This window comes from Caloenas nicobarica, chromosome 35, assembly GCF_036013445.1.
Source record: "Caloenas nicobarica isolate bCalNic1 chromosome 35, bCalNic1.hap1, whole genome shotgun sequence".
Taxonomy (NCBI): Eukaryota; Metazoa; Chordata; class Aves; order Columbiformes; family Columbidae; genus Caloenas; species Caloenas nicobarica.
The window spans coordinates 518,202-544,528 of record NC_088279.1 but is presented as its reverse complement, the minus strand read 5'-3'; the positions used below and the strand labels follow the sequence as shown (position 1 = coordinate 544,528).

The 26,327-nt window shown below is 58.6% G+C and overlaps 3 protein-coding genes across 3 annotated transcripts; 1 reads left to right on the top strand and 2 right to left on the bottom strand.

The window, feature by feature from the left end:
* Positions 1–1,328: 1,328 nt before the first annotated feature.
* LOC136000849 (zinc finger protein 271-like) lies at positions 1,329–21,142 on the top strand. The gene is made up of 2 exons (XM_065654848.1): positions 1,329–4,012; positions 19,936–21,142. Exons 1-2 carry the CDS (start codon positions 2,028–2,030, stop codon positions 20,927–20,929), a joined length of 2,979 nt encoding a protein of 992 aa, XP_065510920.1. The 5' UTR covers positions 1,329–2,027; the 3' UTR covers positions 20,930–21,142.
* Positions 7,010–17,503, bottom strand: SH3BP5L (SH3 binding domain protein 5 like). The gene is made up of 6 exons (XM_065654810.1): positions 17,208–17,503; positions 16,732–16,794; positions 14,841–14,969; positions 12,413–12,574; positions 9,809–9,982; positions 7,010–8,742 (listed from the first exon to the last, which is right to left on the bottom strand). The coding sequence occupies exons 1-6, from the start codon at positions 17,400–17,402 to the stop codon at positions 8,362–8,364; spliced, it is 1,104 nt and encodes a 367-aa protein (XP_065510882.1). The 5' UTR covers positions 17,403–17,503; the 3' UTR covers positions 7,010–8,361.
* Positions 21,143–23,394: 2,252 nt separating the features above from the next.
* On the bottom strand, positions 23,395–25,930 carry LOC136000809 (zinc finger protein 883-like). The gene is made up of 2 exons (XM_065654797.1): positions 25,437–25,930; positions 23,395–24,757 (listed from the first exon to the last, which is right to left on the bottom strand). Exons 1-2 carry the CDS (start codon positions 25,819–25,821, stop codon positions 23,562–23,564), a joined length of 1,581 nt encoding a protein of 526 aa, XP_065510869.1. The 5' UTR covers positions 25,822–25,930; the 3' UTR covers positions 23,395–23,561.
* Between the last annotated feature and the right edge of the window lie 397 nt (positions 25,931–26,327).

The following is a 26,327-nucleotide window of genomic DNA, read 5'->3' as shown; positions in this document are numbered from 1 at the left end:
CCCCCCATGGATTTCTGTGCCCCCCATTATTTTCCACGCCCCTCCCTTATTTTCTGTGGCCCCCCCATATATTTCCGTGCCCCCCCATATTTCCATGTCCCCCCCCCATTTATTTCCACGCCCCCCCTTCTATTTCCCTTATTTTAAATATTTCTAATATCATACACTTCAAAATATTAGATATTATTTTTAATATTATAATTTTAGAAATTAAAGATTTTCTTAAATTTCCTGAAACACCCCAAAACCCCCTTTTTTTTGGGGGGGGGGTTGCAGCCCCTTCCCACCCCCTCGTGACTCCCCCAGGACCCCCAATGTGGGGGGGTCTCCCCCGCGCCCCAATCGGAGCCGTTTGTGTTGCAGGAACCGGGTCCCCCCCCGAAAATAAAACTAACGGGACCGAACCCGCCGCGGGTCGAGATGCAGGAGAGTTACGAGAGCGTCATCTCCCTCGGTGAGCCTTCATTGCCCCAATTAACCCCTAATGGAGCGCTGCTCCGCGAGAAGAAAATTAAATTAATTACCTTTAATTGGCGGGTGGGTCGGTAACGGCGATCACGCCTCGGGGGGGGGGCACTCCTGGGTCCCTGGGGCATTCCTGGGTCCCTGGGGCATTCCTGGGTCCTCTCTGGGCACTCCTGGGTCCCTCTGGGCATTCCTGGGTCCCTCTGGGCATTCCTGGGTCCCCTCGGGCACTCCTGGGTCCCTCTGGGCATTCCTGGGTCCTTCGGGCACTCCTGGGTCCCCTCGGGCACTCCTGGGTCCCTGGGGCATTCCTGGGTCCCCTCGGGCACTCCTGGGTCCCCTCTGGGCACTCCTGGGTCCCTCTGGGCATTCCTGGGTCCCTGGGGCACTCCTGGGTCCCCTCGGGCACTCCTGGGTCCCTGGGGCATTCCTGGGTCCCCTCGGGCACTCCTGGGTCCCTCTGGGCATTCCTGGGTCCCCTCGGGCACTCCTGGGTCCCCTCTGGGCACTCCTGGGTCCTTCGGGCACTCCTGGGTCCCCTCTGGGCACTCCTGCGTCCCTCTGGGCATTCCTGGGTCCTTTGGGCACTCCTGGGTCCCCTCGGGCACTCCTGGGTCCCTGGGGTATTCCTGGGTCCCCTCTGGGCACTCCTGGGTCCCTGGGGCATTCCTGGGTCCCCTCGGGCACTCCTGGGTCCCTGGGGCATTCCTGGGTCCCTGGGGCACTCCTGGGTCCTTCGGGCACTCCTGGGTCGCTCTGGGCATTCCTGGGTCCGTTTTACGGTGTCGTTGGGCGGCCCGCGTTTCGGCGTCGGGGATTTTTGGGGCGAAAAGCACTAAAAAAAGGCGTTTTTGTGGCGGCAGCCGAGGAGATCGCCATCAGTTGGCCGCGGATCACGGCGTTCGCCGAGTCGCACCGGAGGAGGGGGCTGGCGGGCGGTGAGTCAACGGAACCTTCCGGAACACCCCGAAAACCGGGAGATTGACCCCAAAACCCACAAGGTGGACCCAAAAAAACCAGGAGGTGGCCCCAAAACTGTTGGATTGTCCCCAGAACTCATGAGGTGGCCCTAAAACCATTAGATTATCCCCAAAACTCATGAGGTGGCCCCAAAACCACTGGATTGTCCCCAAAACTCATGAGGTGGCCCCAAAACCGTTGGATTGTCCTCAGAAGTCATGAGATTGTCCCAAAACCTATGAGATTGTCCCCAGAACTCGTGAGGCGGCCCCAAAACCATTGGATTGTCCCCAAAACTCATGAGATTGCCCCGAAAGTCATGAGGTTGCCCTAAAACCATTAGATTATCCCCAAAACCCATGAGATTGTCCCAAAACCTGTGAGGTTGTCCCCAAACCCATGAGGTTGTCCCCAGAACTCATGAGGTTGTCCCCCAAACCCATGAGGTTGTCCCCAGAACTCATGAGGTGGCCCCAAAACCATTGGATTGTCCCCAAAACTCATGAGATTGCCCCAAAAGTCATGAGGTTGCCCTAAAACCATTAGATTATCCCCAAAACCCATGAGATTGTCCCAAAACCTGTGAGGTTGTCCCCAAACCCATGAGGTTGTCCCCAGAACTCATGAGGTGGCCCCAAAACCGTTGGATTGTCCCCAAACCCCCCGAGGTCGCCCCGAACTCCCCCCGTTGCCCTTGGGGCCCCTCACCTCGTTTTCCCGGCGCAGACGCCGCCTTGTCGAGCGACCCCGAAGACGACGACCCAGCGCCGGGGGAACCGGCCCCGTCCACCGCGGCGCCGCCGAAACCCGACGGCTCCGAAGGCCCGAAACCCGACGCCCAGAAAGCGGAGAATCCCCCCCGGAAACCGGCGCCGCCGGCGTCCAAGCGCCCGGGGAAGTCGACCCGCCGCGGCTTCAAGAAGTTCCCGGCGCGCGCGCCGCGCTGCCACGACTGCGGCAAAGCGCTGGCCTTCGCCTCGGCCTTCAACAAGCGGCGGCGCCGGCAGCGCCGCGTCACCGGCGAGAATCCCTATAAGTGCCCCGATTGCCCCAAAACCTTCAGCGTGGGCTCCGCGTTCATCCAGCACCGGCGCGTCCACGGCGCCGCCGCCCCGTGCCAGTGCGGCGTGTGCGGGAAGAGCTTCTCGGCCAGCGCGGGTTTGGTGAAGCACCAGAAGTCGCACCTGGAGGAGAAGCCGTACAAGTGCGGCGACTGCGGGAAGGGGTTCAACTGGAACTCGCACCTGGAGCGGCACCGGCGCATCCACACCGGCGAGAAGCCGTACGTGTGCCCCGAGTGCGGGAAGAGCTTCAGCTGGAGCTCGCACCTCGACCGGCACCGGCGCACGCACGCCGGCGCCAGCGAGGCCTCGTGTCGATGCGCCGAGTGCCCCAAAAAGCCCTCGGAATGCGGCGAGGTCTTGGCCAAGAACGCGTTGGGCAAGAAGAAGATGCCCAACGAGCCAACGGGGAAACCCTACGAGTGCGGCGAGATGTTCGCCAAGAACGCGACGTTGGCCAAGAGGACGCCCAGTGACCCAACGGGGAAACCCTACGAGTGCGGCGAGGTCTTGGCCAAGAACACAACGTTGGCCAAGAAGAAGACGCCCGATGACCCAACGACGCTCAACGACCCGACCGGGAAACCCTACGAGTGCGGCGAGATGTTCGCCAAGAACACGTTGGCCAAGAAGGCGCCCAACGACCCATCGGGGAAACCCTACGAGTGCGGCGAGTGTGGGAAAAGCTTCTCCTGGAGCTCCCACCTCGACCGGCACCGGCGCATCCACGCCGGGGAGAAGCCGTTCGGCTGCGGCGATTGCGGGAAGAGCTTCTCGCAGAGTTCGCACCTGGAGCGGCACCGGCGCGTCCACGACGAGCGGCCGGGTCAATGCGTGGACTGCGGGAAGAGCTTCGACTGCGGGAAGAGCTTCGCGGCGCCCGCCAAGCGCCGGCGGGCGGAGCGGCCGGGTCAGTGCGGCGACTGCGGGAAGAGCTTTTGGGCGAGGAACAAATGCGGCGAGTGCGGGAAGAGCGTCGGGCGCCGGGCGGAGAACGTGAAGCACCAGGCGACGCAGACGGGGGACAAACCGTACGCGTGTCCCGACTGCGGGAAGAGCTTCGGGCAGAACTCGGCGCTGGCCAAGCACCGGCGCATGCACACGGGGGAGAAGCCGTACGCGTGCGGGGATTGCGGGAAGAGCTTCGGCGTGCGCTCCAACCTCATCAAGCACCAGCGGACGCACCTCGGCGAGAAGCCGTACAAGTGCGGCGACTGCGGCAAAGGCTTCATCCAGAAGTCCGACCTGACCAAGCACCGGCGCATGCACACCGGGGAGAAGCCGTACCGCTGCGGGGAGTGCGGGAAATGCTTCAGCGTCTCGTCCAACCTCATCAAGCACCAGCGCATCCACCTCGGCGAGAAGCCGTACCGGTGCGGGGAGTGCGGGAAGAGCTTCATCCAGCGCTCGGAACTCACCATCCACCACCGCGTGCACACCGGGGAGAAGCCCTACAAGTGCGGGGAGTGCGGGAAGAGCTTCAGCCGCAGCTCCCACCTCAACCGGCACCACCGGACCCACGGCGGAGGGGACAAGGCCAAGGGCGGCGCCGAGGCCGCCGCGGGATTCGGCGCCGCCCCCTTGGCGCCGCTGGGTCCCCCCGGCCCCTCGTTGGGGTCGTTGGTGGGGGGTCCCGGGCTGGAGCTGCCCTGGCCCCTCCCCTTCCCCGCCCGGCCCTTCCCGCAGGGCCCGTTGGCGCCCAACGCGGGGCCGCCAGCGCCGGCGCTCATCAACTGAGGTTAACGAGGGCGCTAATTGCGCAGGGGGAGGGGGCCCTGCCGGGGCTGGCCACGCCCTCCCCGGGCCCTCAGCCAATGGGCGTTGAGCCCAAGGACCCAACTGGGGTTGGCGTCAAAGACCCAACTGGACTCGACCCCGAAGACCCAACTGGTTTTGGCTTCAAAGACCCAGCTGGAGTTGAACTCAAAGACCCATCGTTGGGGCTCCTTCCTGCCTTGGTGGCTAATTAACCATCTCGCTAATTAGGGGATGGGCCAGTCTCACTAATGAGGGGGTGGGGAAGTTCCCGTCGTGGCTCCGCCCTCCCAGTCTCCCCAGTCCCTCCCCCAGCACCCAACTGGTGTTGAACTCAAAGACCCAACTGGAGCTGGTATCAAAGACCCATCGCTGGGGGCTTGGTCCGGCCTTGGTAATTAACGATCTCGCTAATTAGGGCATGGAGATGTCACCCTCGTTCGGGGGCTCCGCCCTCCTCCCACCCCCCCAGTCCCTCCCCCAACACCCAACCGGGGTTGGTGTCAAAGACCCAACTGGACTTGACCCCAAAGACCCATCGTTGGGGCTCCTTCCTGCCTTGGTGGCTAATTAACGATCTCGCTAATTAGGGGATGGGCCAGTCTCACTAATGAGGGGGTGGGGAAGTTCCCATCGTGGCTCCGCCCTCCCAGTCTCCCCAGTCCCTCCCCCAGCACCCAACTGGTGTTGAACTCGAAGACCCATCATTGGGTGGCGGCTTCTTGCCTCGGTGGCTAATTAACGATCTTGCTAATTAGGGGATGGGCCCATCTCACTAATTAGGGGGTGGGGAAGTTCTGCGAGGGACTCGGCGCCATTTCCACGTCCTGCGGCGTCTCCCAAACTCGTCGGATTCCACGTTTTCTCTCCAAAATCTGAGCCGATTTGGGTTTTTCTGCATCACTTTTCATTATTTTTTCCCCAAATACTTTGGGGCGAAACCACGTGATCTGGTGACGTCGTTTTTCAGGCACTTAATGGAATATTTGTCGTTATTTTTCCCTGTTTTCCACGTGGACTTTGTAAAAACTTTCACGCGCGTGTGTTGAATTTTTTAATTTTAATTATTAATGTTCCCGATTTTCTGGAATTTTTCCGTTTTCGCTCGATCCTTCGGCGTTTTTTGGTCCTATCGGTGGTTTTTTTCCTGCCTAAAATCCCATTTTCTCCCATTTCCCAATTTCTCCCCATTACCTGGGGGGAAATTAATGATTTTTTTTTTTAATTAAAAAAAAAAGAAGTAAAAGAGACAGAAAATCTTCCACACAAAAGGTAAAAACATCAAAAGAGTGAAGAAGAGGAAGAATTAAGGCTGAAAATGAGTTTTTTTTTCAATGGAAGAGGATAAAAAAGCAGAAAAAGGACTTTTGGAAATTGCTGAAATCTCCAAAATTGCGAATTTTTCAGCTAAAAAACTGAAAATAATTGGAGGAGGAGTCGCCGCGTTTAGTGTGAAAAATATGAAAAATAAGTTGAAAATATCAGCGGGAGGAGCAAAACCAGGAGGAAAAATGTCAAAATATGGAAAAAATGTAGAAAATGTATAAAAACAAAACAAGAGGGGGAAAAATGGTTCAATATGGCCAAAAAAATTTAGAAAATTCAAGAGAAGAGGGAGAAAAATATTGAAATATGGCCAAAAAAATTAGAAAGTTCAAAAGGAGGGAAAAACGTGAGAAAAATTGGAAAGAAAAGGAGGAAAAAAAGCGAAGAATGCGTGGAAGAAAATAAAAAATTGTTGCTAAGAATAGAGGAATCGGTAAAACGAAGCAGCCGGGACGCGTTCTGGGGTCGGTTTGATGGAATTGTGGGTTTGGGGTTTTCTTCGGGTTTTTTTCGTTAGTAATAAACTAGAGCCTCGTTATCCCGTTAAAAAGGCTCCTTCGTTTTGTCCTCGAAACGCGCCAAACTCTCCTTTTCCAAGCGTTTTTTGCGCCTTTCCGCCCATTTTTTAGGTTTCCGGTTGGGGATTTTTTGAACCCCCACAATTTGGGGTTTCGCGTGGAAACGCCTCGTTCGGAAATAGCGGGATTTGGGATGTTTGTGGAAAGACCCGATTTGCAAATCCCTAAAACTGGTATTTTTGAGAAAATGCCGAATTACAAATCCCTGAATTGTGGGTTTTTAACGGAAAACGGGCGGAGCCGCCATCTTGCCCCCCCCCCCCCCCGTTGCCGGTCGGGCCGATTTAGCGCGACACCGGAAGGGGCGGGGCCGGCGGGGGGACCGGAAGGGCCGGATCGGGCCCCCTCTAGGGGTTTGGTGTTGGGCATTTTCACAAAAACACCAGTTTTAGGGATTTGTAATTGGGCATTTTCACAAAAACACCAGTTTTAGGGATTTGTAATTCGGCATTTTTCACAAAAATACCGATTTTAGGGATTTGTTATTGGATATTTTCACAAAAATACCAATTTTAGGGATTTGTAATTCGGCATTTTTCACAAAAATACCAATTTTAGGGGTTTGTTATTGGGCATTTTCACAAAAACACCAATTTTAGGGATTTGTAATTCGGCATTTTTGACAAAAATACCGATTTTAGGGATTTGTAATTCGGCATTTTCACAAAACCACCAATTTTAGGGATTTGTAATTCTGCATTTTCACAAAAACGCCAATTTTAGGGATTTGTAATTCTGCATTTTCACAAACCGAGGGGGTGACCCCAAAACGAGGGATTGCCCCCAAAACTGGAGCGGGCGACCCCCACAATGGGACCCCCCCCCCCCCCAAACCCTTAATGACTCATTAACGACTCATTACTATCTAATAATAGCGATTTTTACTCCCGGACGTCGTTTTTGGGGCGATTCCCTGGTTTTTCTACACGATTCGGGGCCGCCTCGAACCGGCGCGGTTCTCATCACAGCCCCCCCCCCACATTTGGGCCCCCCCCCCCAATTAAGACCCTCCCCCTAATTAGTGCAATTTGGCTCGTTTCGCCTTTTGCCAGAAAAGGGGGGAAACACCCCCCAAAAAACCGCCTGAAATGGGGGCGAAAAGTTGGGGGGGGGGGCTGATGTGTCCCCCAAATTTAGGGGTGGAGGGCTCTTGGTGTCGCCCCCCCCCAGCGAATTTTAGGGTTACGACTTAATTAGCAGCTTTAATTAGTGGCTTCAACCACTGGCTACCAACACCCAGCGCATCAAATTTGGGGGGAAAACCCCCAATTTTGGGCCCCCCCACGTTACTTTGGTCAATAAGCACCTTCCGCGTGCCCCCCCCACTGAATTTTGGGGTCCCTGGGGGGGTTTTGGCCGATTTTTGAGGTTTAGAGGGTGGGTTTTGAGGTTCGGGGGCGGGTTTTGGGGCCCAGAAGGTGGTTTTTGGGGGCTCGGAAGGTGATTTTTGGGGGGGTCAAAAGGTGTTTTTTGGGGCTCAGAGGGTGGTTTTGGGGCCCAGAAGGTGGTTTTGGGGGGTCAGATGGTGGTTTTGGGGCCCAGAAGGTGTTTTTTGGGGGTCAGAAGGTGGTTTTGGGGGGGTTAGATGGTGGTTTTGGGGCCCAGAAGGTGGTTTTTGGGGGTCAGAAGGTGTTTTTTGGGGCCCGTAAGGTGGGTTTTGGGGCCCAGAAGGTGTTTTTTGGGGCCCAGAAGGTGGTTTTTGGGGCCCGTAAGGTGGGTTTTGGGGCCCAGAAGGTGTTTTTTGGGGCCCAGACGGTGGTTTTTGGGGGCCCGTAAGGTGGTTTTTGGGGGTCAGAATGTGGTTTTTGGGGGTCAGAAGGCGGTTTTTGGGGCCGTAAGGCCGTTTTTCGGGCCCAGAAGGTGGTTTTTGGGGGTCAGAAGGTGGTTTTTGGGGCCCAGAAGCTGTTTTTTTGGGGGTCAGAAGGTGGTTTTGGGGGCCCGGAAGGTGTTTTTTGGGGCCCAGAAGGCGTTTTTGGGGCCCGGAAGGTGTTTTTTGGGGCCCAGAAGGTGGTTTTCGGGGCCCGTAAGGTGTTTTTTGGGAGTCAGAAGGCGGTTTTGGGGGCCATAAGGCGGTTTTTGGGGCCCAGAAGGTGTTTTTTGGGGCCCAGAAGGTGTTTTTTGGGGGTCAGAAGGTGGTTTTGGGGGCCCGGAAGGTGTTTTTTGGGGCCCAGAAGGCGTTCTTGGGGCCCGTAAGGTGTTTTTTGTGCGCGGGGGGGTCAGAGGCTGACGCTGCGGTGGTGCCTGAGGTGCCCCCCCCGGCGCTGCCCCCGTCCCTCCATCTCGTCACTGTCCAAACTGGCGGCGTCGGAAAAACCCGCCAGGTGCTCCACCGAGTCGAACTTCTGCAGGTCCGACGCGATGGTTTGCAGGCTCAGAACCGAGACGGCGTCCGCGGCGGGGGGGTCGGCGCCCAAACCCGCCGCCCGCGGCCCGGCCGGGGGGGCGTTCTCGGCGCCCACGGGGGAGCCGCGCGGGACCAGGCGGCGCCGCGCGTGGATCTGCTCGCTGATCTGCTCCAGGTTGCGCAAAGCGACCGAGTACCGGGTCTTGGCCTGGGACACCAGCAGCTCCAGGGACGTCACCTTGGATTTGTGCTCCTGGGGGGGACCCCGGAATGAGGGGGAAGGGGCGGAAAGTGGGGGGCGCGGGAGGAAGGCGGAGGCCAAAGTGAGGGGAAAAGGGGGAGGCGACAAAATGAGGGGAAATGAGGGGAAACGTAAATGAGGGGAAACATAAATGAATGGGGGGAAACATAAATGAGGGGAAAAATAAATGAATGGGGGAAACATAAATGAGGGGAAACGTAAATGAGGGGAAACATAAATGAGGGGAAACATAAATGAGGGGAAACATAAATGAGGGGAAACAATAAATAAATGAGGGGAAACACAAATGAGGGGAAACATAAATGAGGGGAAACATAAATGAGGGGAAAAATAAATGAATGGGGGAAACATAAATGAGGGGAAACAATAAATAAATGAGGGGAAACATAAAGGAGGGGAAACATAAATGAATGGGGGAAACATAAATGAGGGGAAACAATAAATAAATGAGGGGAAACAATAAATAAATGAGGGGAAACATAAATAAATGAGGAGAAACATAAATAAATGAAGGGAAAAATAAATGAGGGAAACAATAAATAAATGAGGAGAAACATAAATGAGGGGAAAAATAAATGAATGAGGGGAAACATAAATGAATGGGGGAAACATAAATGAGGGGAAACATAAATAAATGAGGAGAAACATAAATAAATGAGGGGAAGACCCTAAAATGAGGAGAAAAGTGGGGAGACCAAAAAACGAGGGAAAAACCAAGACGACCCAAAAATGAGGAGAAAACTGAGGAGAAGACACTAAAATGAGGAGAAAACTGAGGAGAAGACACTAAAATGAGGAGAAAACTGAGGAGAAGACACTAAAATGAGGGGAAACGGCCCAAAATGAAGAGACCCCAACATAAAGGGAGACCTCGAAATGAGGGAAAAGCCCCAAAACGAGGGGAAAAACGCTAAAATGGGAGGAAAACCCCCCAAATGAGGGGTGACCCCACCCGCTCCCACCATTTTTTCCTCCACCCAGCCCCAAACCCGGCCAAAAACCCACCGTTTTCCCCCCAAAACCCACCTCCCGGTGCCCCCCCCGGCCATCCCGGTACCTCCAGGATCTCGTTGAACTGGGCTTTCATCTCGAAATAGGGTTTGCTCTTCAAAATGACCCTTTTGAGGGATTTCTGGAGGCTTTGGACTTTGGCTTCGGCTTCTTGGCAGAGCTGGGTGACGCGCTGGTGCTCCCGCTCGCTCCGCACGCGCTCCTCCTCCGCTTCGTTCACCTGAAACCCCACAAAATCGCCCTAAAATCCGCTCCCCCCCGAGCACAGGGACGAAGATTTTCCTCCTCGGTTGAGGCGAAAGGAATTTTTGCGGCCTTGGAATTTGCCATTTGATATTGGGATTCGCTCTTCAATAAACGTTATGGGGGTGTTGTGTATCGTTTTAACGCGCTTTTCTTGCTTTAGGTTATTTTTTGGATAGTGGCTTGTTGCTGTTTGTGTTTCTTTTGGATTATGTGGGACACAAAGCAACAGAATCACCTCAGAACACAAAATGGCGGCATCAGAATCACCTCAGGGCTTGAAATGGCAGCACCAGGGGCACAAAAATCACCTCAAAACACAAAATAGTGGCACCAGAAGCACCTAAAACCAGAAAATGCCGGCACCAGGGACACAAAAATCACCTCAAAACACAAAACAGTGGCACAAAAACAACCTCCAAACACAAAACGGCAGCACCAGGGGCATAAAAATCACCTCAGAACACAAAATGGCGGCACCAGAATCACCTCAGGGCTTGAAATGGCGGCACCAGGGGCACAAAAATCACCTCAAAACACAAAATAGCAGCACCAGAAGCACCTAAAACCAGAAAATGGCAGCACCAGGGGCATAAAATTCACGTCAAAACACAAAATAGCGGCACCAGAAGCACCTCAAAACACAAAATGGCAGCACCAGAGGCACAAAATTCACCTCAAAACACAAAGTAGTGGCACAAAAACAACCTCCAAACACAAAACGGCAGCACCAGGGGCATAAAAATCATCTCAGAACACAAAATAGCGGCACCAGAAGCACCTAAAACCAGAAAATGGCAGCACCAGGGGCACAAAAATCACCTCAAAAACACAAAATAGTGGCACCAGAAGCACCTAAAACCAGAAAATGCCGGCACCAGGGGCACAAAATTCACCTCAAAACACAAAACAGTGGCACAAAAACAACCTCCAAACACAAAACGGCAGCACCAGGGGCACAAAAATCACCTCAGAACACAAAATGGCGGCACCAGAAGCACCTCGGGGCTTGAAATGGCGGCACCAGGGGCACAAAAATCACCTCAAAACACAAATTAGTGGCACCAGAAGCACCTAAAACCAGAAAATGGCAGCACCAGGGGCATAAAATTCACCTCAAAACACAAAACAGTGGCACAAAAACAACCTCCAAACACAAAATGGCAGCACCAGAGGCACAAAATTCACCTCAAAACACAAAGTAGTGGCACAAAAACAACCTCCAAACACAAAACGGCAGCACCAGGGGCATAAAAATCACCTCAGAACACAAAATAGCGGCACCAGAAGCACCTCAGGGCTCAAAATGGCGGCACCAGAGGCACGAAAATCACCTTGAAACACAAAATAGCGGCACCGGAATCACCTCAAAACACAAAATAGTGGCACCAGAATCACCTAAAACCACAAAATGGCGGCACCGGAATCACCTCAAACACAAAATGGTGGCCCCAGAATCACCTCAAACACAAAATAGCGGCACCGGAATCACCTCAAACACAAAATAGCAGCACCGGAATCACCTCAAACACAAAATAGCAGCACCGGAATCACCTAAAAACACAAAATAGCGACACCGGAATCACCTAAAAACACAAAATGGCGGCCCCAGAAGCACCTCAGGGCTCAAAATGGCGGCACCACAGGCACAAAAATCACCTCAAAACACAAAATAGCGGCACCGGAATCACCTCGAAACACAAAATAGCGGCACCGGAATCACCTCAAAACGCAAAATAGCGGCACCGGAATCACCTCAAAACACAAAATAGCGGCACCGGAATCACCTAAAAACACAAAATGGCGGCACCAGAAGCACCTCAGGGCTCAAAATGGCGGCACCAGAGGCACGAAAATCACCTCGAAACACAAAATAGCGGCCCCAGAATCATCTCAAACACAAAATAGCGGCACCGGAATCACCTAAAAACACAAAATGGCGGCCCCAGAAGCACCTCAAACACAAAATGGCGGCACCGGAATCACCTCAGGGCTCAAAACGGTGGCACCACAGGCACAAAAATCACCTCAAAACACAAAATAGCGGCACCGGAATCACCTCAAAACACAAAATAGTGGCACCAGAGTCACCTCAAACACAAAATAGCGGCCCCAAAATCAGCTCAAACACAAAATAGCGGCCCCAGAATCAGCTCAAACACAAAATAGCGGCACCGGAATCACCTCAAAACACAAAATGGCGGCACGACAATCACCTCAAAACACAAAATGGCGGCACCACAATCACCTCAAACACAAAATGGCGGCACCACAATCACCTCAAAACACAAAATGTCGGCCCCAGAAGCACCTCAGGCCTCAGGGTGGCGGCCCCGGGGGCACCACAACCACCTCAGCGCCCCCGCCGCGCTCTGGAAACGCCGTTTCCCCCCCGTTTTCCCCGCACCTTGCCCGTGGCGTGGTTGAGCAGCTCCTGCCACGTGGGGTCCAGGCGGTTCTCGCCGGCCAGCACGCCCTGCTCCGCCACGAACACCATCTCGCGCGCCGCGCTGTGCGTGCTGACCGCCCGCTCGTAGCGCAGGGCCGCGCGCTGCGTCTCCTGCTGCGCCTGGAACACGGGGGGCGTCAAAATAGTGGGGTGACCCCCCCCCAGAACCCACCCACCCATTCTTTTGCACCCTCAAACCGTTTTCCTTGCACCCCTGGGAACCCCAAACCCACTTTTCTAGCTCCTTAAAAGCCATTTATTTCCACACTTAAGCCTAAAAAATGCATAGGGGGGCATTAAAATATTGGGGTGACACCCCCAGGTCCCCCCAGAACCCCCCCACCCATTTTTTTGCACCCTCAAACCATCTTCCTTGCACCCCTGGGGACCCCAAACCCACTTTTCTAGCTCCTTAAAAACCGTTTCTTTCCACACTTGAGCCTAAAAAATGCATGGGGGGGGTGTTAAAATATTGGGGTGACCCCCCCAGAACCCCCCACCCATTCTTTTGCACCCTCAAACCGTTTTCCTTGCACCCCTGGGGACCCCAAACCCACTTTTCTAGCTCCTTAAAAAACGTTTCTTTGCACACTTGAGCCTAAAAAATGCATGGGGGGGGGGTGTTAAAATATTGGGGTGACCCCCCCATGTCCCCCCACCCATTCTTTTGCACCCTCAAACCGTTTTCCTTGCACCCCTGGGGACCCCAAACCCACTTTTCTAGCTCCTTAAAAACCGCTTATTTCCACACTTGAGCCTAAAAAATGCATGGGGGGGTGTTAAAATATTGCGGTGACACCCCCAGGTCCCCCCAGAACCCCCCCACCCATTTTTTTGCACCCTCAAACCATCTTCCTTGCACCCCTGGGGACCCCAAACCCACTTTTCTAGCTCCTTAAAAACCGCTTATTTCCACACTTGAGCCTAAAAAATGCACGGGGGGGTGTTAAAATATTAGGGTGACCCCCCCAGAACCCCCCCACCCATTCTTTTGCACCCTCAAACCGTTTTCCTTGCACCCCTGGGGACCCCAAACCCACTTTTCTGCCTCCTTAAAAACCGTTTCTTTCCACACTTGAGCCTAAAAAATGCATGGGGGGGCGTTAAAATATTGCGGTGACACCCCCAGGTCCCCCCAGAACCCCCCCAGCCATTTTTTTGCACCCTCAAACCGTTTTTATTGCATCCCTGGGGACCCCAAACCCGCTTTTCTACCTCCTTAAAAACTGGTTTTTTCCACACTCAGCCTAAAAAATTCATGGGGGGTGTTAAAACATTGGGGTGACCCCCACCCAGGTCCCCCCACCCATTTTTTTGCACCCTCAGGCCTTTTTTTCTTTGCACCCTCAGGGACCCCCCACCCACTTTTTACCCCAAGACCATTTTTCTGCACCCTCGCGCCTAAAATATTTGGGGGGTGGGCTTAAAATATTGCGGTGACCCCCTGAAGTCCCCCCACCCCGATTTTTGGCACCTTTGGGGGACCCCCCGCCCAATTTTTGACCCTTTGAGACCATTTTTTGCACCCTTGGGGACCCATTTTTGGACCCAATTCCCCCCCAATTTCCAGACCCCCCCACCCATTTCTGGCCCCCCCCCCCAGTTTCAGGGTGTCCCCCCCCAGTTTCAGGGCGCCCCCCATTTCTGCCCCCCTCCAGTTTCGGGGTGTCCCCCCATTTCTGGGCCCCCCCCCCACTTTTGGGCCCCGCCACCCAGTTTCGGGGTGTCCCCCACCCAGTTCCAGGGTGCCCCCCCCAGTTTCAGGGTGCCCCCCATTTCTGCCCCCCCCCCACTTTTGGGGTGCCCCCCCCAGCTTCAAGGTGCCCCCAGTTTCGGGGTGCCCCCCCCCAGTTCCAGGGTGCCCCCCCCAGTTTCGGGGTGTCCCCCCATTCCTGCCCCCCCCCCATTTTTGGGCCCCGCCCCCCAGCTTCAGGGTGCCCCCCCCAGTTTCAGGGTGCCCCCCATTTCTGCCCCCCCCCCCAGTTTCAGGGTGCCCCCCATTTCTGCCCCCCCCCCAGTTTGGGGGAGCCCCCCCCAGTTTCGGGGTGCCCCCCCAGTTTCAGGGTGCCCCCCATTTCTGCCCCCCCCCCAGTTTGGGGGAGCCCCCCCCAGTTTCGGGGTGCCCCCCCAGTTTCAGGGTGCCCCCCATTTCTGCTCCCCCCCCAGTTTTGGGGTGCCCCCCCCAGTTTCAGGGTGCCCCCCATTTCTGCCCCCCCCCCAGTTTCGGGGTGTCCCCCCCCCAGTTCCAGGGTGCCCCCCCCAGTTTCAGGGTGCCCCCCATTTCTGTCCCCCCCCCCAGTTTCAGGGTGCCCCCCATTTCTGCCCCCCCCAGTTTCGGGGTGCCCCCAGTTTGGGGGTGCCCCCCCCAGTTTGGGGGTGCCCCCACCTCCTTGGCCAGCCGCCGCGCCTCGTAGTAGGGCCGCGCGCGCTCGATGCAGCTCCCCAGCTGGGAGCACTGGGCGTTGAGGCGCCGCGCCGACTGGGACAGGATGCGGCGATAGGCGGCGCGGGCGTCCTGCGGAACCGGCGCGGACCAGTGGGGACCGGGGGACCGGGACCAGCCAGGGACCGGGGGACAGGGGCTGGGGGACCAGCCAGGGACTGGGGGACGGGGACTGGGGGACAGGGACTGGGGACCAGCCAGGGACTGGGGGACCAGCCAGGGACTGGGGGACCAGCCAGGGACTGGGGACCAGCCAGGGACCGGGGGACAGGGACTGGGGGACAGGGACTGGGGACCAGCCAGGGACCGGGGGACGGGGACCGGGGGACGGGGACTGGGGGACCAGCCAGGGACTGGGGGACAGGGACCAGGGGACGGGGACTGGGGGACCAGCCAGGGACTGGGGGACGGGGACTGGGGGACAGGGACTGGGGGACCAGCCAGGGACTGGGGGACGGGGACTGGGGGACAGGGGCTGGGGACCAGCCAGAGACTGGGGGACAGGGACCAGGGGACGGGGACTGGGGGACCAGCCAGGGACTGGGGGACAGGGACCAGGGGACGGGGACTGGGGGACCAGCCAGGGACTGGGGGACGGGGACTGGGGGACAGGGACTGGGGGACCAGCCAGGGACTGGGGGACGGGGACTGGGGGACAGGGACCGGGGGACCAGTCAGGGACTGGGGGACAGGGACTGGGGGACCAGTCAGGGACTGGGGGACGGGGACCGGGGGACGGGGACTGGGGGACGGGGGCTGGGGACCAGTCAGGGACTGGGGGACGGGGACTGGGGGACGGGGACTGGGGACCAGTCAGGGACTGGGGAACCAGTTAGGGACTGGGGAACCTGGGGGACAAGGACTGGGGACCAGTTAGCAACTCGGGGACCAGATAGGGACTAGGGGACGAGTTAGGGACTGGGGGAGCAGTTAGGGACTAGGGGACAGGGACTGGGGACCAGTTTGGGACTCAGGGACCAGTTAGGAACTCGGGGACCAGTCAGGGACTCGGGACCAGTCAGGGACTGGGGGACAGGGACTGGGGAACCAGTTCGGAACTGGGGTACAAGGACTGGGGACCAGTTAGGAACTGGGGCACCAGTTAGGGACTGGGGGACAGGGGCTGGGGGACAAAGACCGGGGACCTGTTAGGGACTCAGGGACCAGTTAGAGACTGGGGGACAAGGACTGGGGACCTGTTAGGGACTGGGGAACCAGTTCGGAACTGGGGGACAAGGACTGGGGACCACTCAGGAACTCGGGGACCAGTTAGAGACTGGGCGACAAGGACTGGGGACTCATCAGGGACTGGGGGACCAGTTAGGGACTGGGGGACAAGCACTGGGGACCAGTTAGGAACTGGGAGGCCAGGACTGGGACACCAATTAGGGACTGCGGACCAGTTAGGAACTGGGGAACCAGTTAGGGACTGGGCGACTAAGACTGGGACACCAGTTCAGGACTGGGAGGCCAGGACGGAGACACCAGTTTGGGACTGAGGAACAAGGACTGGGGACCAGTTAAGGACTGGGAGACCAGTTAGGGACTGAGGAACAAGGACTGGGACACCAGTACAGGACTGAGGAACCAAGACTGGGACACCAGTTAGGGACTGGGCAACCAGTTTGGGACTGGGGGACAAGGACTGGGGACCAGTTTGGGACTGGGGGACAAGGACTGGGACACAAGGACTGGAAAACCAATTAAGGACTGGGGGACTAGTTTGGGACTGGGGACCAGTTAAGTTCAGGGCTGGGCCACCAGTTTGGGACCAGCTGGGGACTGGGCCACCGGGCCTGGCTCCCAGTTTGGCCCAGTTTGCACTGGGACTCACGTCCAGCTGCAGCTCTGCCCTGTTGATCTCCTCGGTCGCCTGGTTCAGATGCTCCAGCTCCTCCTGGCGGGGGGGACACGTCACCCCAAAACCGGGACCCCCAAAATCGGGACCCTCCCAAAACTGGGACCCCCCCAAAACTGGGACCCTCCCAAAACTGGGACCCCCCCAAACCTCCTGGGACGTCCCCAAAATCCACCAGCCCCTCCAAATCTGCTGTGGACCCCCCCAAACCCCGTGACCCCCCCCCAAAACCTTCCAGGGCCCCCCCAAAATCTCTGTGCCCTCCCCAAAACCAAGACCCCTCCCAAAAATTCATGACTCCCCTCAAAATCCCCATGACCCCCTCCCAGATCCCTGTGACTCCCCCAAAATGTTCCAGGTCTCCCCAAAATCTGGACCCCCCCCAATCTGCCCTGGACCCCCCCAAAACCAAAGCCCCCCCCCCCCCCCCCAAAAATGGGGACCCCTCCCACCTGTATCCTGGGGTCCAGCTCTTCCTCTTCCTCCTCCTCATCTTCCTCCCCCCCCGCTATTTTTGGGGGGATCCCGGGGGGGTCCCAGGGCCCCCCCAAACCCGCCGCCCCCCCCTCCTCCTCCTGCCCCCCCCCCAGTTTCCCGGGGGGGGTCCGGCGTCCGTCTGTCCCCCCCATTTCCTCCGCATCCCCCATGGCCCCCCCGCCAATGTTGGGGTTCGCTTCACTTCGGGGGGGGGCACCATGGTAACGGGGGGGCCATTCAGCTCAGGGGGGGCCCCTGGGGCATTTTTTGGGGGGGGGGGGGGGCTGGACCCCCCCAAAGGGGCGACGAGTCGGGGGCTGGAAATAAACGGGGTGGGGGGGCTGGAAAAAAAAAAGGGGGAAAATGTCACACAAAAATGTGCCCCCCCCCAATTCCATCACATTACACCCCCCTGTGACCCCCAAATGTGCTGCCCCCCCAATAACAGCCCCAAATCCCCTCAGAGTCCCCTCAGACCCCCCCGGTTTCCCCCCACCCGGGGCCTCCCCCCGCTCCGACCGCCCCCAAACCCCCCCTCAGCCCCCCCCAACCGCCCTGACCCCCCCAAAACCGCCTTGACCCCCCAAAGCCCCCGCAGGGCCCCCCCAAAACCGCCCCCCCGAGGCGGGGCCGCGGCCTCTGTTTACCTCCCGCTCCGCCACAGCCGCTCCAAGCCCCGCCCCGGAAGCGGAAGTTCCCACCGTCCCCTCCTCCTCTTGCCGTACAACATGGCGGCCCCCAGCGCCGCGCCGCCGCTCGCCGTTCGAGGCGGGCCGCCCGCCCCCCGCAGGCCTTAAGTTGGTCGCGGAGGTGAATATCGTGAGAAACAACCTATCGCGATACGCCCGGCCGCGGTTCTCCGCACAGCGGGGCGGCGAAACGGCGGCGCCGGCTCCTCCAGCTTCCGCCGCCATCTTGCTTCGTGCCTGAAGATGGCCGGCTCGAGCCCCGATCCGGAAGTTCCCCCGGGGGAAGCGGGGCGGGAAACGGAAACGGGGAAACGGAAACGGGGGCGGGGAAACGGAAACGGGGAGGCAGCGGCGGGGGCGCCGGGGGGCACGGGGAGATGGACGGGGACAGCGGGGACATAAACGGGGACAGCGGGGACGTGATAAACGGGGACAGCAGGGACATAAACGGGGACAGCGGGGACGTGATAAATGGGGACAGCAGGGACATCAGCGGGGACATAAATGGGGACACCATGGAGATAAAGGGGGACAGCGGGGAGATGGATGGGGACACAAATGAGGACACTGGGGAGATGGACGGGGACAGCGGGGAGATAAATGGGGACAATGTGGAGATGGATGGGGACACCATGGAAATAAAGGGGGACAGCGGGGGGATGGATGGGGACAGTATGGAGATTAATGGGGACAACAGGGACATAAATGGGGACAACGTGGAGAAGAATGGGGACACCATGGAGATAAAGGGGGACAGCGGGGAGATGGATGGGGACACCAGGGACATAAATGGGGACAACAGGGAGATAAAGGGGGACAATGTGGGGAAGAATGGGGACACCAGGGACATAAATGGGGACACCGGGGAGATGGATGGGAACAATGTCGAGAAGAATGGGGACAACGGGGACATAAATGGGGACAATGTGGAAAAGAACGGGGACATTGTGGAGAGGGATGGGGACAACGTAGACAGGGAATGGGACATCATGGACAAGGATGGGGACACCGGGGAGATAAATGGGGACAATGTGGAGAAGAACAGGGACAACACGGAGGAGAAAAGGGACATTGTGGAGAGGGAATGGGACATCATGAAGAGGAACGGGGACAACATGGAGAAGAAAGGGGACAACATGGATGAGAAAAGGGACATCGTGGAGAACAACAGAGCCAACTTGGAGAACAACAGAGACAACTTGGAGAAGAATGGGGACGACATGGAGAAGAGCGGGGACAGCGCAGAGGGGGCCGGGGACACGCCGGTGCCAGCGGGTGAGAGTCCCCGGGGTTGGAGACAAGCCGGGGGTGGGTGGCTGAGAAGGGGCTTTGGTGGGGCCGTTTGGGGACACGGGCCGGGGGCTTGTGTCCCCAAACCTGCTGCCGCCGGGACCCCAAAAGCGGCTCCCGCCGTGTCCCCAGCCCTTCCCCCAGCGGGACCCCAAACCTCGCGCCACCGCGGGTCTGTCCCTTGTGCCACCGTGTCCCCAGATCTTGTGCCACCGCATCCTCCTCCCACCATGTCCCCCACCCTTCCCTCAGCATGTCCCCATCCCTCCCATCCTGTCCGCACCATGTCCCCATCCCTCCCATTGTGTCCCCGTCCTTCCCATCATGTCCCTGTCCCTCCCATCGTGTCCCCGTCGTGTCCCCGTCCTTCCCATCATGTCCCTGTCCCTCCCGCCATGTCCCCGTCCTTCCCACTGTTTCCCCATCCCTCCCACCACGTCCCCACCATGTCCCAGTCCCTCCCATCATGTCCCCATCTCTCCCACCTTGTCCCCATCCCTCCCATCATGTCCCCACCGTGTCCCCCATCTCTCCCACCTTGTCCCCATCCCTCTCATCATGTCCCCGTCGTGTCCCCATCCCTCCCACCGTGACACCGACTCTTGTCCCCCCCAGATTCCTCCCCAGCACATTTGGCGTCACCGCAGCAGCCGCGACGGCAGCAGGAGGTTCCCGCCCCGTCCCCACGGCCTCATCGCGGGGGATCCCCCCCGCCCGGGCCCCCCGACGTCCCCAACAGCTGCCGGGACTGCGGGAAGAGCTTCCGCTCCCGCTCCGCGCTGACCAACCACCAGCGGATCCACACGGGCGAGCGGCCCTTCGGCTGCCAGGACTGCGGGCGCCGCTTCAACCGCCGCTTCAACCTGACCCTGCACCGCCGCGTGCACACCGGGGACATGCCCCACGCGTGTCCCCACTGCGGGAGGAGCTTCGGGCTGCGCTCCTCGCTGCTCCGCCACCAGCGCAGCCACGCGGGCGAGCGGCCGCACCGCTGCGGGGAGTGCGGCAAGAGCTTCGCGCGCCGCTCCAAGCTGAGCGCCCACGGCCGCGTCCACTCGGGCGAGCGGCCCTACGAGTGTGGCGAGTGCCACAAAACCTTCAAGAACAGCTGGGGGCTGGTGCAGCACCGGCAGATCCACACGGACGAGCGGCCCTACGAGTGCGGCGAGTGCGGCAAGAGCTTCAAGAAGAGCTCGGGGCTGGTGCAGCATTGGCGCGTCCACACGGACGAGCGGCCCTACCAGTGCGGCCAGTGCCCCAAGTCCTTCAAGAAGAGCTCGGGGCTGGTGCAGCACCTGCGGACGCACACGGGCGAGCGGCCCTACCAGTGCACCCAGTGCCCCAAGAGCTTCGCCAACAGCTCCAACCTCATGCGGCACTGGCGGGTCCACGCCGGCGAGCGGCCCTGCGCTTGTCCCCAGTGCGGGCGGCGTTTCGGCGACGGCTCCGAGCTGGCGCGGCATCAACAGACGCACGACGCCGAGGGCGAATGTCCCAGCCCAAAGAACTTCAATGAGCGGCGCTGCGGTCGCCCCGGAGAGAAAAGTCACCGCTGCCCCGAGTGCGGGCGCGGGTTCAAGTGCCGCTCCAACCTGCGCGTCCACCAGCGCTCGCACCTGGCGCAGAAACCCTACACCTGCCTCGACTGCCCCAAAAGCTTCACCTGCAGCACCCAACTCATCCGGCACCGGCAGATCCACAGCCGGGAGAAGCCGTAGGGGCTTTGGGAGCCGCTCCAGATTCGCCCCTGACCGCGGGGACCGACCCCCGCTTCACGTTGGTCTCTTATATACAAACCTCTTTATTTCTGGGAGGTGTTTTTTACAAAAAAAACACCCCCATTCTGGTTTTTTAGCCTTATAGACGAGGGGAAGGGAGGGAGCGGAGACTCGTGAGCTTCGCTCAAAAAAAAAAAAAAAAAAAAAAGGAAATTATGGTAAAATGGGGTTTTTTTCCTAGTTGTCCGTGTAATTTTTCAATGTCTTTAGGGTCTTTTTAAAGGGTGGGGATGGATCACAAGAAAATCCCAGCCCAAATAAAAGTGTTTGATCGTTGGTATCGTGTGGGAATCTCTGCAGTGGGGACAAAGCGGGGGTGGAAAAGCCTTTTTTTGGGGTGGGAAAGTGCCATAAAACCCTCAATTCTGGGCAGCTGGGAGCGTCCACCCCTCGGCGACGAGCCCGTCTATACGTCGCGTCTTCTATACGGCCCGAGGCCTCGTGGGCCCTCCCAGCGCTAAATAATCCACTCGATGCTTCAGCCTTCGCGACCTGGACGCGTTGACGTTCGGTCGCCCAACTCTTGGGCACGTCAACGTCTACGTGACGGATTTTTCTGACCGATTTCTCTCTCTGAGCGGTGATATCTCACCAAAATTCCCCCACGCCGCCCGTTCTGCCCCTTCCAACACTTCCCACCATTCGTGAGTCCGCGGAGAGATGAAGAACCGGCCGTTTTTATCCTTTGGCAACATCAAAATGGCTTTTGGCTCCGCAAACCGACTCGATTCCCCTTCTTGGTCGTGTCTCTTCCAACCCAAACGATCCCGTGGTTCTACGATCCGTCTCCTCGTTCGTTTCTCCAAAGGCTCGTCCTTGGTCATGGCCCCGTTTGAAACGCTTCTCCCGGGTCACTCGATAGAGGGAGCTCATTGACTAGAATTTGGAAAACCTTTCCTCCAAAAAACCCAAAACGCCTGAGAAAACTCACGTTTCCTTTTCATCGGTCGGTGGGGACGTCACTGCCGTTTCATTGGCCGCGTCCGTTGGGATCTGACGACATCCGTGTCGCCATATTCCTAAAAACCGGGTCTTCCACGCAGCTCCCTTGACCTTCGATTTACGGTGAAAACCTCTTTTGGGAGGATTTGGCCCGTTTTCTTCCCTTTCTCAAAAAACGTCTGTTATTACTTCACGTGGCGACGCCATCGACGTGTCGCCAGCGTTTGGAGCTTCGCCTTGTTCCAAGAGGAGGATCCTCCAAGGGATTGGCCAAGGTTGACATCGAGACGCTCTACGGGCTTTTCCGAGACTCGTTTATCAGCAAACGAGGAAATTCCGCGGAATCGCCGAATCGTTTTGGTTGGAAAAGCCCCTCGGGATCGAGTCCGACCGTGAACCCAACGCCGGCACCAACCCGCGTCCCCACGAACCTCAACGCGTCACCGCCGGCGATGGTGACGCCACCACCGCCCCGGGCCGCATGGAGGCCACAAGGAGCCTCCCCAAGACCTTTCCCATCGCAGGTGATGATTTAATGCCGAGCAAACCACTTTATTCCATAAATACGACGGGAAAATGAGGGGTTTTTGAGCTCAGCCACCTCTCCAAGTCACCCCTCAAGGCAGAGAGACCTTTTACCAATGAGAATTGTTGGTAAGTGACCAATACCGCGCGTGACCGGGTAGTAATTTAAATTAAATTAAAATTAAATTAAAATTACGCGCCGAATCGCTACTAACGACCCATCGCTCCGCTCGCCGTCGATCGGATAATTAAGCGCGTGACACAATGCGATCGCCCACCACCCGTTAACCAGCACCCCCGCGCAAAGGTCCCGCCCCCGCGCCCCACAAGCGACCAATGGGGTTCAACCAAAGCTCCGCCCCCGCAAAATTGAGCGTTTTTAAGGTTTCCCACCCCAAAAACTGCTCGTCCCCCCATACAACCCCGATTCGTCGCCACCACAGATCCCCACAAACACCAACGCGCAAATGAGTTTATTTCGGGTGCGCTTTTCCTTCGATCCCTAAAAAAAGACCCCAGAGAGGGTTGAAAAATTAAAAAATAAAAAAAGAAGAACATTTGGAAAGAGACCCTGAAGAGGGTTGAAAAGTTAAAGAAATTGAACCGAGACATCTAGAAAAAAAAGCCCATTTTCCTGCGGCTTCCTTTTTGCTGGGTGAAGCTCATGGGTCTCTTCCCTTGATCTCTAAAAACCACCCTCCCAAAAAATCCCATTTTTATATATAAAAAAACATACGGGGAAAGAAATAATCGGTGGGGTGGGGGGGACGGGTTATTTCAGCTGCGATTTTTGTTCGATCCATCCCCACGCCTTAAAGAGACCCTAAAGACACCGAAAAATTAGAGACAACTAGAAAAAAAGAAACATTTTACCATAATTTCCCTTTTTTTCAAGCGAAGCTCGTGAGTCTCCCCTCCCTCCCTTCCCCTCGTCTACAAGGCTAAAAAAAGAGTGGGGGCGGCGTCTTTTTGTAAAAAACACCTCCCAGAAATAAAAAGGTTTGTATATAAGAGACCAACGTGATGCGGGCGGCGGTTGGAGATGCCACCAGGACGGGGTCGGTCCCTGCGGTCAGGGGCGAATCCGGAGCGGCTCCCAAAGCCCCTACGGCTTCTCCCGGCTGTGGATCTGCCGGTGCCGGATGAGTTGGGTGCTGCAGGTGAAGCTTTTGGGGCAGTCGAGGCAGGTGTAGGGTTTCTGCGCCAGGTGCGAGCGCTGGTGGACGCGCAGGTTGGAGCTGCGGCTGAACCCGCGCCCGCACTCAGGGCAGCGGTGACTTTTCTCTCCGGGGCGACCGCAGCGCCGCTTGGGGCTGTTTGCAAAGTTCTCTGGGCTGGGACATTCGCCCTCGGTGTCGTGCGTCTGTTGATGCCGCGCCAGCTCGGAGCCGTCGCCGAAACGCCGCCCGCATTGGGGACAAGCGCAGGGCCGCTCGCCGGCGTGGACCCGCCAGTGCTGCACCAGCCCCGAGCTGTTCCTGAAGCTCTTGGGGCACTGGGTGCACTGGTAGGGCCGCTCATCCGTGTGGACGCGCAGGTGCTGCACCAAATCCGAGCTGTACTTGAAGGACTTGGGGCACTCACCGCACTGGTAGGGCCGCTCGTCCGTGTGGACGCGCCAATGCTGCACCAGCCCCGAGCTCTTCTTGAAGCTCTTGCCGCACTCGCCGCACTCGTAGGGCCGCTCGTCCGTGTGCGACCGCCGATGCTCCGCGAGCTCCGAGCTCGTCCTGAAGCTCTTGGGACACTCGGGGCACTTGTGGGGCCGCCCGTCCGTGTGGATCAGCCGGTGCCGGAGCAGCTCCGAGCTCTCGGCGAAGCTCTTGTGGCACTCGGGGCACTTATGGGGCCGCTCGCCCGAGTGGACGCGGCCGTGGCCGGTGAGCGTGGACCTGTGGCGGAAGCTCTTGCCGCACTCCCCGCAGCGGTACGGCCGCTCGCCCGTGTGCGTCTTCTGGTGACGGAGCAGCGTGGAGCTGACGCGGAAGGTCCTCCCGCAGTGGGGACACGCGTGGGGCATGTCCCCGGTGTGCACGCGGCGGTGCAGGGTCAGGTTGAAGCGGCGGTTGAAGCGGCGCCCGCAGTCCTGGCAGCCGAAGGGCCGCTCGCCCGTGTGGATCCGCTGGTGGTTGGTCAGCGCGGAGCGGGAGCGGAAGCTCTTCCCGCAGTCCCGGCAGCTGTTGGGGACGTCGGGGGGCCCGGGCGGGGGGGATCCCCCGCGATGGGGCCGTGGGGACGGGGCGGCAACCTCCTGCTGCCGTCGCGGCTGCTGCGGTGACGCCAAATGTGCTGGGGAGGAATCTGGGGGGGACAAGAGTCGGTGTCACAGTGGGAGGGACGGGGACATGGTGGGAGGGATGGGGACAAGGTGGGAGAGATGGGGGACACGGTGGGGACATGATGGGAGGGATGGGGACACGACGGGGACATGATGGGAGGGACTGGGACATGGTGGGGACATGGTGGGAGGGATGGGGACACAGTGGGAAGGACGGGGACATGGCGGGAAGGACAGGGACATGATGGGAGGGACGGGGACACGATGGGAGGGATGGGGACACGATGGGGGGGATGGGGACACGATGGGGGGGATGGGGACACGATGGGGGGGATGGGGACACGATGGGGGGGATGGGGACACGATGGGGGGGATGGGGACACGATGGGGGGGATGGGGACATGGTGCGGACAGGATGGGAGGGATGGGGACATGCTGAGGGAAGGGTGGGAGACATGGTGGGAGGAGGATGCGGTGGCACAAGATCTGGGGACACGGTGGCACAAGGGACGGACCCGCGGTGGCGCGAGGTTTGGGGTCCCGCTGGGGGAAGGGCTGGGGACACGGCGGGAGCCGCTTTTGGGGTCCCGGCGGCAGCAGGTTTGGGGACACAAGCCCCCGGCCCGTGTCCCCAAACGGCCCCACCAAAGCCCCTTCTCAGCCACCCACCCCCGGCTTGTCCCCAACCCCGGGGACTCTCACCCGCTGGCACCGGCGTGTCCCCGGCCCCCTCTGCGCTGTCCCCGCTCTTCTCCAAGTTGTCCCCATTCTTCTCCATGTCGTCCCCATTCTTCTCCAAGTTGTCCCTGTTGTTCTCCACGGGGTCCCCGTTCTTCTCCACGTTGTCCCCATCTATCTCCACGTTGTCCCCATCTATCTCCATGTCGTCCCCATTCTTCTCCACGTTGTCCCCGTTGTTCTCCACGTTGTCCCTGTTGTTCTCCACGTTGTCCCCGTTGTTCTCCACGTTGTCCCCATTTGTCTCCACGTTGTCCCCATTTATCCCCGAGTTGTCGCCTCCGTCCGGGGGACCCCCCCGAGCGCCGCCGCCGCCCCCGCGCTGTCCCGGGCGCTTCGCTTGGAGCATTTCCCCTAAACCGCGGGAATTTGAGGAAAAGAAACCCCGAGGGATTTCGCCAAATCCAGAGATTCCCAGGAGAGATTTTGAGGAGACGCTCCCAGGAGCCGCCGCTGCCGCGCCCTCCGCACCCGGAAGTGGATGTGGGGCCGGAAATGCCCCGCAAGCCCCGCCCCCTTAAGCCCCGCCCCCTCATTAGCCATTCAGCGGCGGGGCGGGGCGAGCGGGCGGGCCCCGCCCAGGACAATGAATATTAACGAGGGGCGGGGCTTGCGGGCGGTCCTGGGGGCGCGGGGCCCGTCCTGGCTCCGGGGCCGCCCCTCCGCGGGCTCCTGGGGCCCCCAGCTCTGGGCCCATCTCCCGGCAATCTGGGGTCCCCCCCGCGCTCCCCCCCCGCTTTCCCCACGTTATGCCGCGGGGGTCCCCCCTCTTTGGGGATCCCCCTCTTTGGGGATCCCCCACTTTGGGGATCCCCCCTCCTTAGGGACCCCCCACTTTGGGGACCCCCCACTTTG